Source organism: Apteryx rowi, unplaced genomic scaffold (genome assembly GCF_003343035.1).
Source record: "Apteryx rowi isolate R43461 unplaced genomic scaffold, aptRow1 scaffold_98, whole genome shotgun sequence".
Taxonomy (NCBI): Eukaryota; Metazoa; Chordata; class Aves; order Apterygiformes; family Apterygidae; genus Apteryx; species Apteryx rowi.
The window spans coordinates 1213699-1229637 of record NW_020451293.1 but is presented as its reverse complement, the minus strand read 5'-3'; the positions used below and the strand labels follow the sequence as shown (position 1 = coordinate 1229637).

Sequence of the window (15939 nt, the reverse complement as noted above, 5' to 3'; positions counted from 1 at the left end):
TTTCGTCTGTGCTGTTGCACTGTGGAATGAGCGCTGGGCTGCCACCGTGCCTGTGAGGCAAAGGTTTCCGGAAGCCCAGGCTGCACCAAACACTAGAGCTTGCGTAGCAGAATAGAAGACTGTAAGAGGCAGYGCACCTTGGCTGAACCCAAAGGTTGGGGAACCTCGACTTTTCAAGCACAGAAATCTAGAGTACCTGTACTAGCAAATGAAGCATTGCCTGAGAAATGCAATTCAAAGACAATTCTGTCCTTAAGTACATGTTGCAGGCCTGTCTCCGTGGGACTCAGCTATCATCCTGAATCAGTTCAGCACGTTTCTCCAAATTCTTCGGTTTCTGCAGAATCTGGAAGTGCTGGGAGTCACTGCACTTCTATTGGTCCACTAAATCTGGTGGAGGAGGGATAAGGTCTCGTGGGTTCAGCCTAGCAACAAGGCAGACATCATAGCTGTCGTGCATGAGGACATTGATGGCCACCACGTTCCACTGGTTCTCCCATGTATCCAGCTCRAGGATCTCTTTGGTAATAACTTCGTGACGAGCTGAAAAACAGTAGTAACAGCAGCAGGAATCAGAAGTGAAGCCAAACAGGATCAAAGAAGTTTGCACAGTTATGATTACTACCTTTCTGTAAGGTGGCAATGAAGAGGCACTTTTTGTGGTATTAACAGTTATGCTGTTCAAGGAGTGTGCTAGTTTGTCAACGTATAGCAAACTAAATAGCGCAGATGGAGATCTGTACAGTGTATTCAGCCCTCACACTCTGAACTGCAGGTGCAGCTGCAGAGACAAAAACATGAAGTGCTCCGTCCTGGTACAAGTATGCAGGTGGCATTTCATTGTGTGATCAATTGTCAACTGCTCAGACTGAGATGGAGCATTGCCTATTGTTAATGAAGATGAGTATGTCTCCATGCAGGATGCTGTCTTTTCTTTGCCCCTGACTAAAATGCAGCTCTCAGGCTCCTGGAAGCATGCCATTATTACGGCTTTTCTTGGGTGCAAAGTCTGGACATCCTGTGATTTGGGAGAGGAACAGAGCAGAAATAAATCCCCAGGGCCTTAAATATACTTTAGCTATTCTGAAGAGCTGAGGAAGTTGTCATGAACAGTCAAGTTAGAACAATGCTGCTAATTCACAGGCAATCTTAAGAAAAGGAGCTTTTTACTGAAACTAACAAAATGTAACAAAAGAATCACGGTGCAGGGGAGAACTGTGATGTCAGCCAGCAGTGCTGTATTAAACTTCTTGTAAAAAGGAAAACCCTTTCTTTGCTAACACAAGTCTGAACTCTCCAGCAATTCTGTTACACAAAGCCAAGTTCTTTCCTAAAAATGAAAAGTGACTTAAATTTTGCCTCACTTTTTCTTTTCACTTCAAAGTTGCTTTCTCACAGCAAGTAACCTTAATCTAAACTTTTCTTACTTTGAGAAGAGGACATGCATTTGTTTTGCTGTCAGTCTCCCTGCCTTCCTTCTGATGAATCTCTGGATAGCTTTATTAGAAGCTGGGTCTCAAAGACTGTCAAGCACAGACGTTTCACAGCCCAGAGGAGAACCACTGTCACAGTAAGAAACATTAAATACCCAACAGTGTGTTGAGACTTGAAAGACTAGTGACAGGCTGAACTGTAGAGTCCAGACTGGCGTTCCCATTCAGCCCTTCCTTCTAGAATGCTCTTGATCTTTTTTTTTCTTTTTTAATATTACCTCAAGAACTCTCCTTCACTTCTAGTGACTGCATCTCATTGTTTAAACACTGCCCTTCAGTGGATCTGACAGCAAAAGAACAAAGAAGGGGAAAGGACTGAAATACAGAACAGCAGCCAGATATATATTTTGTTTCTTCTTTCAGAAACACAGGCCACAGATTCTTCCAGAAGGCAACTGTCTTGGGGGTCTATTACTCTTATCTATAAGGTAATGTTATTGTTTAGGTGCAGTGCAAAACTGATATTGATGCTACGATGACTTAGTGTCATGAGATTCAGAATGCTGCTAGGGCTCCTTTACAAGTAGTTTTTAGCATGTGGGGAGGTCACATGGAAACAAGACTTCTTGAATTCTCARTGTCTGTTTCCTCACTGAGCTAATCAGGGTCATTTCTGCTTTACTGTAGATCCTGCACGTGTGTGGGAATTGTGGATGGTCGAGTTAGCTTTATGCAAATAAATGCTTTTTTTTTGTTAGTTATCTATCTAAAGAAATCATTCGCCAACCATCCACCAGCTCTGATCACTCTCACCTGATAAAGGAGTACACCACAGTGTTTCTATCCCAAAGTTCACAGCCCCTGTTCCTTTTCCCCTCAGTTGTATCGCATTCAGTTGTGGAAGAAGGAAAAATAAATGTGAATGCAAATAGCCCATAATTTTTGTTGGTCCAAGTCCTGACCTCTGTGACTTACATCAGTCTCTGGCAGCTTCCTTGAGTAAAATTTGAGTAAGATTTCAGAATTTGGCCTCATCTGAATAGTGCTTGTTCCGTTCCCTTCTTCTGTTCACAGGAAGTGAAAAAATCATTGTGATGTTTTGCTTATCAAACTTGGGTAGTTCATTAAAAAAAAGGAGAATAATAGGTAGGAAAACAGCATTCATCCGTAAAAGAAGACAGCAAACTGCTAACATACATAGTTACTTGTGGAGAGAGAAAGCACAACTGATAGATTGGAAACAAATGGTGTGCAAGTATCAGCAAAGATCTTATTTTTATATGACCCCACAAGAGTGAACAGTTTTTTTCTAAAAGACAAATACAGAGACACAAACAGACATAAGATGTGACCATGGGAGGCTCCAGTCCCTGTGTTTATTATTAGATCATCTCCTTTATGCAATAAATTATTATGCCTGGATTTTCTTTGGCACAGACCACAACAAAAATGAGATAATCAGAGGAACAAATCAAACACTGGAAATATCTAAAACATTCTGTGGGTGATCGGAACACTTCAGAAAAAGAAAACATAATTAAAACATCAAAGGCAGGTTCAGCAACCTTCCTTACAAGCCTTGCTATGTCTTTTCCTGACCCTGGTGACTCATAACCTTTAGGGTCCCGTGTTTCCTTTTTCTGTGGGATGTTGTAACTGGTTTTGTTCCGTTCTCTACAAATTCTGCTTTCCAGCACATGGAGTGGTAGTTAACTCTTAACCCTTGGAAGATAAAAAGAGTCTATGTTGTTGGAATAAGGGAAACAATCATTTCTCTAGTCTTATCTTGTTTAATTTAAAAGGAAACAGCACCCTTTGGATCAGAAAGTTCATGTGAGGAAGAGCACTGCTCACAATACAGTCATATTTCAAAAAATGACCTGCCTCTTTCTTTTTAAAAGAGAATGAGTTAAAACAGCTCAACTCTGAAGTCCTTTCATTTTTGTTATTTTTCTTGGGCAGGGCAGGAGGAAAGGCAGTATTTTTCAAAGATAAATTCTGGAAGTTTGTCACCTTTGATTCCTGATTGTAATGCTGGATTTGGGCTTTAATCCTGACATTCAGTTTTAAGTTTAAAACTTACCTAGGTGCAAATAATTTCAGGTTCTGCCTCATTGGTTCATCTTGTTGTAATTGCAATTTTCTTTTTAAAAAGACAGTATCCTAGCAGCCAATTTTGCTTAAAGGAGAGTAAGGTGACATCTACAAATAGAAATTGGCTTTATTACACAGATTATCCTTTCAGAAAGCCACCTCATAGAATTCCCTGTCATACATAGCATTATTCTGTATCACTTACCAGACAACCAGCTTACCTAATGAGAGAATTTCACTTCCAAATGTTTTCATGTTTTCTACACAATGAGGTAGTGTTTTTCTGCAGATTCTTGTTTAGCCATAAAAACAAGTTCTAAAACTTTTTCTTTTCACTACATTTTTCCGCCTAAGAGTTAAACCACTTTAGCTGTATTAGAATCATTCAGGTAGTAAAATACAAACCTAGACGTAGTACAGACCCTTTTAAAACAGTGTAATGGTGTTTATAGCAGTATGGCCTGTTCAGGAAACGAAAAGGCTAAACCAGCATAAGGAACATTTATTCCAGCATGAAACTATCCACACCAGAAGTTGTGGTATTTTAATAGAAACTCACAGCTCTATCAGTACAGTTATACTTCTCTAGAATACAAGTGGAGACTGAAGACTAATAGTGAACCTACAAACCTGTCTTTTACCAGAAATAAAGAACTTTAGTTATACCTGAAAATGTGTTCAATTGATAAATGTTAGAATCATATTTCCTATGTACAATTCCAGTTGTTGGAAAGCAAAATGTATGAGTCTTATCTTTAAATTCTCATTTATACTCTGGTCTGTAAACAAAACACTTTCCCACAATTTTTCTTTGAATGTGCAGATATTAATCTTCAGTAAAGTAATTGCCTCTACTCCATATACACAATTATGTTTTCCTTTTAAAGGTTTATTTTCAAATTTTCTTCCCTCCCCAAATATGGCCGGACTTTACTTTATGTTGTATGTTTTCTTATGCTATTTGAACCAGGGTGGACCATAAATCAGGATGGACCATACAGTCCAGGAAAGACCCACAGTATGCCTGCAGGCAACATTATAAATATTTAATCTGCTCTTTCTTTTCTTTTTAAACTGCATACCATACATAATTGGGGGGGAGACAATTTTCCCTTGTGAATATAGTATTTATTATGACTTCTGGTCTCTTTTGGTTTTCTTTTCTCTTTCCTATTTGTAATTGAACATTCCAATACAATTAATAGTGGTGTTTTTTTGTTTTTTTTTTGTTTTTTTTTGTTTTTTTTTTTTAAAGGGAGGCAGGCATAAAAGAATTAAGCAGGTAGAAAAATCTATTGTCCATATAGACCATTAACCATACAGCTTTTATACTGTTAAGTCAGTACCAAGAAATTCACACTACTATAGACTGTTTAGTGTCCAGGACATTGAACTCACAGGAAAAAAAAAGAACTCATGCTGAATTTCAGTTCATTGGAGTTAAATTTGTGGCAAGTTTGCTGAAATATGGTCAATATTTAATCATTTCTTATAGCAGCCCATTGATGTGGGCTAGTATAGTTTCCTCCATCTTATGGGTGAGGAAACAGCTATGGAGATATTGAGACTTGTGCCAAGTCCTGATGTCGCTGCATACATCAGTGTAGGGAGAAGTATTCAAAGCAGTTTTGAACAACTTCACCTGGATGCTAGGTGCAGCATAGCCACATTGACATATTGGTTTATGACAGCCAGTACGTAACCAAGTTTATCTAGAGCAGCACCGGGTACCTCTGCATGGAATCCTCTTGTGCAATATTGGCATAGCCCTGGTGGCACACTGTCCCTGTCCATGAACTCCGTGCCCTGGGACATTCTCKCACAGACTACTTTCCCAAGCTCCTGCAGATAAGTCCTGGCATTTTTCTCAGGTTGTCACAGCACCTTTACCTTTCTAGCTTCCACTGTTCCTAGTGTGCCTTATCTTCTTCAACTATAAATCAATTAAAAAAACCCAGCCACTAAAGCTCTAGTGGCTAAATTATTAASTGCCTGCTCTCTCCTCTTTCCACTGAGAAAGCCCTCAGCCATCACTAGGTGCTTGCCAGTGCCCAATTCCCAAATCAACCAGAAAATGTTTACTCAGGGTTTTCTTTCTCTAGCTTCCCCAGCCCTTGTCACCTAGCAGCCACACTGGAGCTGCCTTGAAGCAACTCATCCYCCAGTGCTACTTTGTACCTGTTTTCACATGCCATTATCTGTACCAGAGAGCAGACAACAATTTCAAATGGATGGGATAAGCCTCTGCTACTTATCTTCCTTGCCACTAATAGCTGCTTTCATAATTACGTGATGTAAAGTTAGGTGACTTGGGAAYTTGTGTTTGTGTTGCAATGAGATAAAAGTGCATTTAGATCATTAGCACCAGATGTACTAGTTCCTGATTTGCAGTAGGAAAAAGAATAAGTTCATCAAGTCTCTGGCCCTCAATCCCATTTGTGCATGTGAGCTACCCCCTAACTCTACCAGTCTTGCTAGCGTAGCACAGAGAACACCCCTTGCCGGGTCAAGTACATCCATCATCTGTGCCTGTGGGCAGAAACACGCAGAGAATACACAGGAGAGGGAACTTGGCTTGACTATTTAACATGCTGGCCAGCCTTCATGGTGTTAAGTATCAAGCCAGTGTATCCCACCAGACACAGGGAAAGCTGGAAGGCAGGCTGGGACTTGAATTTGCAACTGTGGCAGCTTACTGTTTTCAGAGCACCTACATGGAGTAAGGTAAGATACTCACTCTCATAGACAAGACCTATATCCCCTTGCTCTGTTGTGTAGTTCTTCAGGACCATAGTTTCATGGTCGGTCCCTTCATTCACAAATCAATATATATTAAAATTTAAAAAATGATAAAGGAGAATGTGATGGTCTGTAGGAAGGAACTTCTAATTCAGTTATTTCAACTGYTTTTCTTGCAGCTTTTAAAATCTTTCCAGTTATCTACAGTTCATAGGCCTGTCTCGGACATAATCTTCTGAGGCTGTTCCTGCTTCCACTGAGGTGATGGCAGAATCAGATTTCAATAGCAGCAAGATCAGTGCTCTTGAAGTCAATGCACCATTCATATGAGTAAAGATTACAAGACCAAAACAAGAATTACTGGTTCAGGCCATCCAAAGATACTGTTTCTAAATGCTTTACAATGGGTTAATACATTATTAATAGATTATATAAAGCATGTTTAGACAGTGTGCATGACAGGCAGTTATGAACACAATAGAAGATGTCATACATGGCTGTAAGCCATGTTTCTAAACAACCTATTGACCTCTCCAGCAATTAATTAAAATGCATTAAAATATCTATTAATCATTTATTAACCCTTTATAAGCCATAAATGAGCCTTAGTAAGAAGCATGACTGAATTACTAATACTGCGCTGTCAGATATTGGGTCAAATTTAGATCTGAAGCGAGCAGGTGCTGCTCATCCTGACCTATATTGGCCTTATTTACTGTAGCGAGTTTCTAGCTAATGAGGGCTGGGTAAACGGGCAGCCCTGCCTGGGAGCAGGGCGAGCTAGAGAGGGCTCTCCAGCGCTCGGGTTTCCGAGCACAGGCTCCCAGCTCGCGCTGGGGCACAGGGAGAAGTGGGCGAAAGGTCAGCCAGCAGCTTTTCGGGTGGATTCGGCACACAGGCTGCAGAGACGGGGCAGTGCCTGCGGCACGACAGGCAGCTGGCAGCAGATTTCTGTGCTGAGCAAAACACAGGATCCTGAATCCCTTTCACTGATGGGAGTATTTATTCAAATGGTAACAACTGTGGGCAGGGGAACTTTAATTATTCATCTCTGCCCAGTAAATTCTGAGAGAAACAAACAGTGCTGCAAATAGGCAGCCAAGAGTTTGCCCTTCTGCTTTATTTAACAGGGAACATAGCAAGGTGCTTGAGAAACAGTTTTTGTTCCAATCCCTCATCCCCCAAACTTCACAAGTGCAGTATTTACTGTGCCAAGCGCCTTAATATGTCTAAATTTAGTTTGATTCCAGTAATGTACCATAACCACTATAATAAAAAAACAAGGATAACAGTGATTCTCCAGCTAAATCACATAATGGATGAGACTGAGGGGAGCAACCTTTATGGCAGATTAGTCAGAATAAATAACTATTAAGCTAGTCCACTGTCGGGAGAGGATGGCGTGGAGATACAGACTCATTAGCTCAGCTGGAATATAGTAATTACTACATGGTTCTGCACAGCCGCAAGCTAGCTTCTATTCCAATGTATGGATTGCAATTTATGTAAATGAAGAAGAGGCCAGCAAATGCATCTGGGGTAGTTATATATCTTCTGGGGTGTGTGTTTTTTGTTTTTTTGTTTTTGGTAGAATCACAACACACAGCTAGGACTCTGCGAGTGTCACAGTATCACCTATCTTGACTTAAACAGTTGCAAAGACAAAATAGATTCTTGTGTTCAAAATTCAGACACATTTCTTCCCTATTTCCTTTCTCTGACTCTAACTGCCTGTACCACCACCTGAGTGAAAGATGAATTTCTACTTCATATCAGTGATAAGTAAATAACAGAACTGGGTTGAGCAGCTCTGGTCATACATATGAATAGATGGGATGCTAAACACATTATGGAAATCTTCAATATATAGTAGGGAAATTATAAATACATCTTCTCTGCTATAACTGTATTTGAGATGGAAATGGCATAATTGCCAGTTCAGAGAGACAGTTCCACATCAAGCGCAGTTAGCTAATGAAATCATAAGGCCTCTTAAGTGATATGTGCCACTAATAGAGACTTGTTAAGTATTTTATTTGAACTGAGGTAGCTGTCCCTTTACTTTGCACATCACCTGATGTCACATAGGTATATAGTAAAGAGCCTTTTAATTTAAGTCCTCAAGTCAAAAGTTAACTCTGGATTTGTTGGTTCAAATCTATGAGCCAGGCAGTTGGCCCAATATCTATAATCTAAAACTAAAATCAAAAAAATCAGACTCCCAGCGATTGTTCCCATACATCCAATCCCCAGAAACAGTCCACAAAATCCATATTTGTGGTGCAACAATGCAAAGTCAACAGACCTGTGCCTCCATTAAGCTAACAAAGAAAGCAAATAAAACAGTCCCAGCAAACACAGACACACACCATTGCCTTCATTATTTTAACCAGAAAAATATAATTCAAAGAAACGGTCAAAGAGAAAGGGAGCCCAGTCTGGCAGGCATTTTATAAATGTGTAATGCTGCATACCTTAACAGTTGCTTACCACATCCTTCAGTGAGGCATACTAATGAGACTGCTTCTGCCAGACACAGACTAACATTAATAGCTGTCAACCTGTGCAGGTGTCAGATTTTAGTTCTATGTAAAGGCAAAGGAAAATGTGTCAACAAGAACATTATGCAGTCAATCTGCAAAGGCTAGTTTAAAATCTATAGCTACAGCAGTAAATGCAGCAACATATTTTAACAATTAGTAGAAAACTAGCTGGCTATTGCTTATTCTGTCATTCTGAATATTCAAACAATGATTAGCCTTTGTGCTCTGTGCAGAACTATAAACTAATAGACAAAAATAACCATTTTAAATGTTTCTGAATATTTTGCTGAGTGCTATAATACTGCTGACAAATGACAGGCAACATTCGTGACATTGGGCTACATGCACTGAAGCTGAGTGTCAGAGACGAGCAGATTAATTTGCCGTAATAATAGTTTTAGCAGAAATACTAATTTGTATAAACTGCTGGCTAAAAGGTGAAGTTTTGCAAGTCACGTTAAAACAGAAAACTAGAATTCAAAGCAAACAGAAATGATTTTTTGGATACCCATCATGATTATAACAGATACATTATTATTTGTTGGCTAATGGTACAGCACACAGGTTTCAGTGTTTTTTACCATCTAACCATAGCCACCAAGCTCCTAGCGTGTTTGTTTTAGGTAAGACAACTTAGGATCCCTCATATTCTCATAGAACATGCCTTCTGGTCTTTCAGAGCAGGTTTAGAGTATTAAGAYCTGAATCTCTCTCTGGAAGTGTCTGTGCTTCTCTGTATGCTGCAGGGATAGTGTGACCAAGTTCCTAATGGAGGCACTTCATAAGTGTCTACACTTCAGCTGMATGAATCTCCTCTCCCCTTTCACAGCCAGGCCTCAAACAAGGTTATAACTTGAAACCTCAGCAAAGGAATTTTCACAAGCTGTGTCCATCAACACAGCTTAATGTTGAACACCGTTCCTTGTGATTCAGAGGAAGCTTTCCATGGATGAAGCTTGGGAACACTTCAGGGCCACTCATCCTTTAGAGAGGCTGTGTTCAGCATTACCCAAACACTACTCTGAGCTGACCAGGTAGCTTCCCTTTAGCAGATTAAGTAGCTGCAGTTTCTCTTCCACTGCTCCTGGGGATGCTATTAATGCTACTCCAGCTGTCCTCCTCCAAACAAACTTAAAGATTTGCGAGAGGGCTATATGAGAATCCTGCCATCACAAAACTTCATGCAGTATTATATGGGACACTCAGAAGTGATGGTAGTTGAGAGGGCAGTAGTGCTTGTCTTTCCATTCAAACTTAAGGCCTTTCAGGCAGTTGAGAGCTGCTTTTCAGCTTCATGTTTGTGTACAAAGTCTCTGATTATCCATTTAGGTCAATACTCACACAGAAAGGCATGCAGAGCATGGAGTGTACAAGAGTAAAATGAAGATGCCACAGCCTCCTTAGTAGACCAGCTTTCACACTGCTGGATCAAGACTGGGTTTAAGTAAATGCAAAGGCAAGTTGAAGCTAGGGACTTGGGCATGGATAGTGTATGGGGAATTGGTTGCTGTCCCTTATATATGTTGCATAAGACTTCCCATTGCAGAAGTTTTTTGGCTTTTTTTTCTTTCCTTCAAAGAAACAATCATACTTGCAGTGTTCACAGCAGCCCTTTAGAGTTCAGCAGGCACAAAACTCAGAGACTACAGCTGTGTCTCCAGCTTGTTCCAAAATCACCACTTGGTTGAAACTAAATTACAATGTTTTGTAAAACTGGAATATCCTCTCTTGGTTGCCTCCCTCACAAAAACTTCAGTGGCATGCCAAGAAACCCAAAAAACTAAAAGCAAGCAACAAGCACATTCTAAAATAACCCTATCTGCTGCTAAAGCAGCAGCAGCACATGCTATTCTGTAAATATCTTCAAGTTGCTGAAGAACTGTAATTGTGAAAGAGCCATTCTCTCGAAGGTCCCATAGGATACCAATAACCCTCTCTTCTTCAGTCCATCCTTCACCCACATCCTTCACTCTTTCCAACATGCAAGGGATACAGGGTCCAGGGAGAGAAGCAGGCTAGAGCTCTTTAGGCTTAGCATATGACCTCCACCCACCTTTGCTTCTGGCTTGCTAATCAGCTCCTATTGTCAGTAATGGGCATTAGTTCTGTAATGGGAACAGCAAATGTTTTGTCCAGTGCAGGTGACTTAGGGTGCAAGCCTTCCTGATAACGGTAAATGGAAGTTGTGATTGTTATGAAGATTTTAAAATCCCTTTTCCTTTAATAAACTGAAAGTCATTAAGAACCCTATCTTTAAGGCACAGCTTCCTGTCAGCTCCTTAAACATTTGGATATATCTGATTTACAGTTGCCAGTGAGAATCTTATTTTGGCTCCCTTGTTAATAGACATCATAGCAACGTTTAACAACACAATCACATACTATTTCTTAACTAGTATACAAATGCACACATAGGGGGTCAGAGTAGGTTGCACAGGTAACTGCAAAACTGGCATTTTCGAACTCTGACTTTTTGATTTGCAATCTAAATAATAGTCTTTTAGTGCAGGGGAGTTCTGCACATAATTATATAGCTTGCAATAGTGCAGTCAGGAATCAGGACCCTATTGTGCTGGCATTATACAAATGTACAAAAGATGGCCATCTTGAAAGCCACAGGAGGACTTCCAACCTCTCCCGGTACTACCACTCTTTATACGTGACTCAGTGACAGAACATACCTTGGCTAAAGACAGCTGCATAATGCCTTACTCTTAGAAAAATATGCCCAAGTTCTTTAATTTTTTTAACATATGCTAAGATTCTGATCTCAGCTCTGGATGTAGATCCAGAATTCTGTAGAGGCCGTAGATGTGGACAGCTATAGTGCAGATCACAAACTTCCTTAAATTTTGTTGTTGATGAGGGGGCRAGGGGTGGAAATCAAAGGACAAACAGTATGGAGCACAATTCATGTTGACACTGGGAGTCAGCAGTCCAAAGGGCTGAATCAGCTCTGTGGTTCCAGAGCGTGCCTGCACCACCTGATGACAGCGTTATTAAGTCATGAATTCATGACAGTTTCACAGTGAAATTGATTTGAGCTATGTAAGGAATTTCAGGCTCATTTCAGTACCTGCTCCACGAAATCCTCCACAGAGGTACAGCTTCCCTTCCACGGAGCCTGCACTTGTAGAGTTTGTTCGTAAGGAGAGGAGAGGAGAAGGCATAGCAGGCCCATCCCTCCAAAAGTCTCCATCAGGGTTATAAATCTCCACTGCATCAAGACATTTCCGTGTCTGTCCCCTGTCACGACCGAGGCACCCAATTCCTCCTGCAAAAGAAGATATCTAGGTCAACTATAACAGCCACAGGCTTTCACTGAAAAATACATGGTTGGTTGCATCATTTTTTGTTTACATGTCCTCATTACACTCCTTTTCTTTTCCCTTTTTCAGCTCCAAAAGCTCACTAGAAAGTAAACTCAAAGCAGAAGCCACTGCACATTATCTACAGACATTCAAGCAAGCACCTTTCTGAAGCTTGGTATCAGAAGAAGAACAAGCAGCATGTCTTCAAAAATGAAAGGTATCTTGTCTTGTTTTCTGACTATGCAGTAGAAATTCTTGTAATTACTTATTCTGTGTGCTGGACAAATCACTAGCATTAAGTTGCAGTGTATCGAAATTTTTTTCCGTTACTGTTGTTAGTGGATTTGACCCTCAAACTTGTTAACCAATAATCATTTGGATTTGCTTGTGTCTTTTTCAACACAAGAAAAAGATTTCATCCTTTTCTCAAGGGAAGTCAGCTTCAAGAAGCAAAATCGTCGAATTTGCAAGAGTGCCAACTGAGTCATTTGTGACAAATCCTACAGTGGAAGGGTTAATTAGAATGCCTGAAGTCTGTCTGCAGGATTGAAACAGATCCCAGTTTTCGTTTGCTGGGACATATTGCAACAGGCTGCAGATACACCTGCAATCTCAGAGCACACTGCAAACATTGTACACTGAAAGCATCGTGTAAACACTGCATTTCCAAATTCTTTCCAGTGATCAAATCCRGGTTTTGAATTCACAGCCTTTAGTTCTCCAGAATTAATATGCTGACATATCCTAGCAGGTTTTCCATCTGTGCCAATGGATACAATACCCTGTAATGAGCACTGATGGCATGCTAAAGCAGTTCTTTTGTGCATGTGTGTGTATGTGACCACTTTTAAATATAAAATGACAGCAATATGCAATTTTCACATGAAGGGCTAGCTTTCCAGATACACTTGTAGGACTGCTCAATTGTGCAAATCCCAAATGGATGGTACTGCATGTAGTTGTACCTTTGCATATGGAAAAGGGAATGACTGCAAATATAACCTGTACAAGGTTGGTGAGGCTGCTTTTAAAATACATTGCTTCAGCCCAGTGCTGTTAAGATGATCTGTCAAATAAATGAACCCCTAGTGCTTGAAGTTATACTCACATATGGTTTTCCACCTATCTCTTAATTTGGATTGTGTTCTTTTTTTAACATTTTGTGCACTCTCCAAAGGTATTTGCAAGAGGCAACATGTAAGTAGGGACCATAATGTTCTGAATTTGCCTCCACTGTTTTCTAGACCTGTATTTTTGAGACAGGTAAAGCACTTATCCCTGCATCAGAGCAGCAAAATTAGAACCAAATTCAGTATCCATTATCATCAGTGGGAAGCCTTCCTTCAGCTGAACTTATTGGTGTTTGATTCAGATCAGAATTTGAATTTTGAATTGATATGTGCATATAGTGCTTACTTCGACATCCAGTGTCAGCATCTTCATTTGGTAGGTGGTAGCCTTGTGTGACTATCACTCAAAGGAGGCTGTCAACTAAAGTCTAACGAGTTGAGAGCCCTGGCACCCAGAAAACTCATTTCTAACCCAGCTGGGACTTTCAAGATACCTATTCTGTGTTTATCTGCAGCTCAGAATTTGATGGACAACATTGTCAAGGAAAGTTTTAAGAGCTAATCAGAAAAATTCTTCAGTCATAAGGCTATAACCGATTGCTTATCATAAAGTCTTTTTGATTCTATAGTATCCTTTGGTAGAATCTCAATAGCAGACTACAGCATGCAAGATAATTTGCTAACAGGGTATGTGCTACAGAGTGTGTCATAGCCTAGAGGGAGATACCCAAGGCAGTTTTAAATGGGAACCAATGATATTAAAGCTCCCCACAGATTAATTTAATCTGCTCAAAAGAGGTGCCATGGTGCCAAAGACAGACTGCTGCTGATTATCAAGCTGGCTGTTTTAAAATTACCTCAGGTGTTACTRTACTACACTGAAGAATATCCACTCACCTGTAGACAGAGTCTTCATCTGAAGAATGAAAGAGCATATTGTTCAATTAGAGGAAGAATGGTACCAACTAGGACACACATACAGCGTATCAGAGTCAACTGAACAGCTTTTCTGATTGCCTTATTTCATGGATGCCAGTAGCCAAAATGCTCCAGAACTTTTCTAGAAGCATAACTGGTTGTTTACTTTATTTCTTAGTGCATTGTTATTGTCATTTTCAAAGTTCAGTGATTGTGCGGCACAGTAACTTAGAAAAGAACAGAAATAATCAGGTAATCAGGTACAGTACTAATACAGCACAGTTAGTAACTTCTGGAAAAAGTCCTAACCATCACCAATTAATGAAGGCATTCAGCTGGCCACCCAGGGGAGCAGCCTTCAAACATTTTCCTTGTATAATTATTAGAGAAATAATCTTTAGTGACCTATTGGAGCTTCTTTGCAACAGCTTAAGAGCTACCGTATGTTTTCAAACATTTACAAAACCTTCACTGAATAGTTTAACTCCTTTAAACCTATTTTTTAAAACCTAAACAGTCCTGAAGGTACAAAGTATCTCCATTTTATTTACACCCTCAGCCATTTGAGGTAAATCCAATTTCAGGTTAATTTTACAATAAAAACATAAAACTAAGTTCCTGGCAAATAGAAAATGAGAAGAAAATCAGATGGGAATAAAGTTTAATTTTCAAGCTTAAAAAAGTAGTATTCCAAACAATAAGAAATCAAACTCACAGAAGAATTTCAGTCTCCTCTTTTAAAGCAATGCTAACACTGAAATATTGTCAACAAAGGAATCTGAGGATATTAGATTCTACCAGCACTGCTTTGCCATATTCCCAGATGCAGTAGTTCAGAATTCCTCCTGTGAGGCAATACTTCCCCCCCCATGGAGACTGATGTCTCAAGCCTTTTCCCAAAGAACAGAATACACAAATCAGCAAGAAAATTTCTCAAATGAACCCACATCTGCAACTGAGTGGAGGCTTCTGATGTTAATCAGACTATCCATCATATCTACAATGTGTCTACCATGCAAGACTTCAAACTGGCCAGAAAAAAAAAAAAGAAACTTCATGTGGCAGGCAATTCACCCTGCTTTGTACTCAGTCACTCAAAGGTCCAGATCATCCTATCTTACTGTCTTCTTTATACAGATTTATGAAACCAGTAGACATACAAATGTAGACATATGGAATTGCAGTTAAGACCATGAGGATTCTCTTTATTTTATTTCATCTTCTCTGGGTAGAGCAGTTGAACAAGAGAGTTTATGCTTTGTTCCTACAGGGGCCTCTGCTGACCTTGAAGGGGCTAAGAAAGAAAGCAGCAAAAAGAGCAGAGGGTTGTAGGTCATTTGAGGGAGACTCTTGTGCCAAGTGGTCTGCCCAAAGTACATGGACAGGAGGGGTCATTTTTATGTATTTGGAATTTTGCACTTGTGACTGTACCTTAAACCGCCCAGAACTATAAATGCTGTGGTCCCAACCTCCCAGCAGTCCAGCAATTGCTATTCTGTGCATAAGAACTGGAATGGACACTGTGAAGGGTCTCACATTATTGACCCACATTCACCTCTTGTCACAGAGCAGGTGACTTCAACACCACCTGGTTTAATTCTCTACATATAGCCCAGTTACATGTCCTTTGTGCAGGGAGAGATGGATTTCTCACTGAGGGTTTGGAACATTTCTGTCATTTTCACATTCATCACACAAGATGATTTAATCCCAGAACTCAGTTCCCCCCTTTACAAATACACCCTTTCAACATGTTAGGCTTTTTACATTATTTGCTTTCCCTGGGAGATATTTCAGATGCCACTGAAAGACTAAAATAAGCCAGTGAAGC

The 15939-nt window shown here is 40.0% G+C and overlaps 1 protein-coding gene across 1 annotated transcript in view; it reads right to left on the bottom strand.

The window, feature by feature from the left end:
* Positions 1-279: 279 nt before the first annotated feature.
* KBTBD12 (kelch repeat and BTB domain containing 12) overlaps positions 280-15939 on the bottom strand; it is a 29195-nt gene continuing 13535 nt past the window's right edge. The window contains exons 4-5 of the mRNA XM_026055088.1: positions 11886-12083; positions 280-543 (exon numbers count right to left, since the gene is read on the bottom strand). Coding sequence (XP_025910873.1) covers positions 374-543; positions 11886-12083 — 368 coding nt within the window. The 3' untranslated portion in view covers positions 280-373. The remainder of the gene's footprint in view (positions 544-11885; positions 12084-15939) is intronic.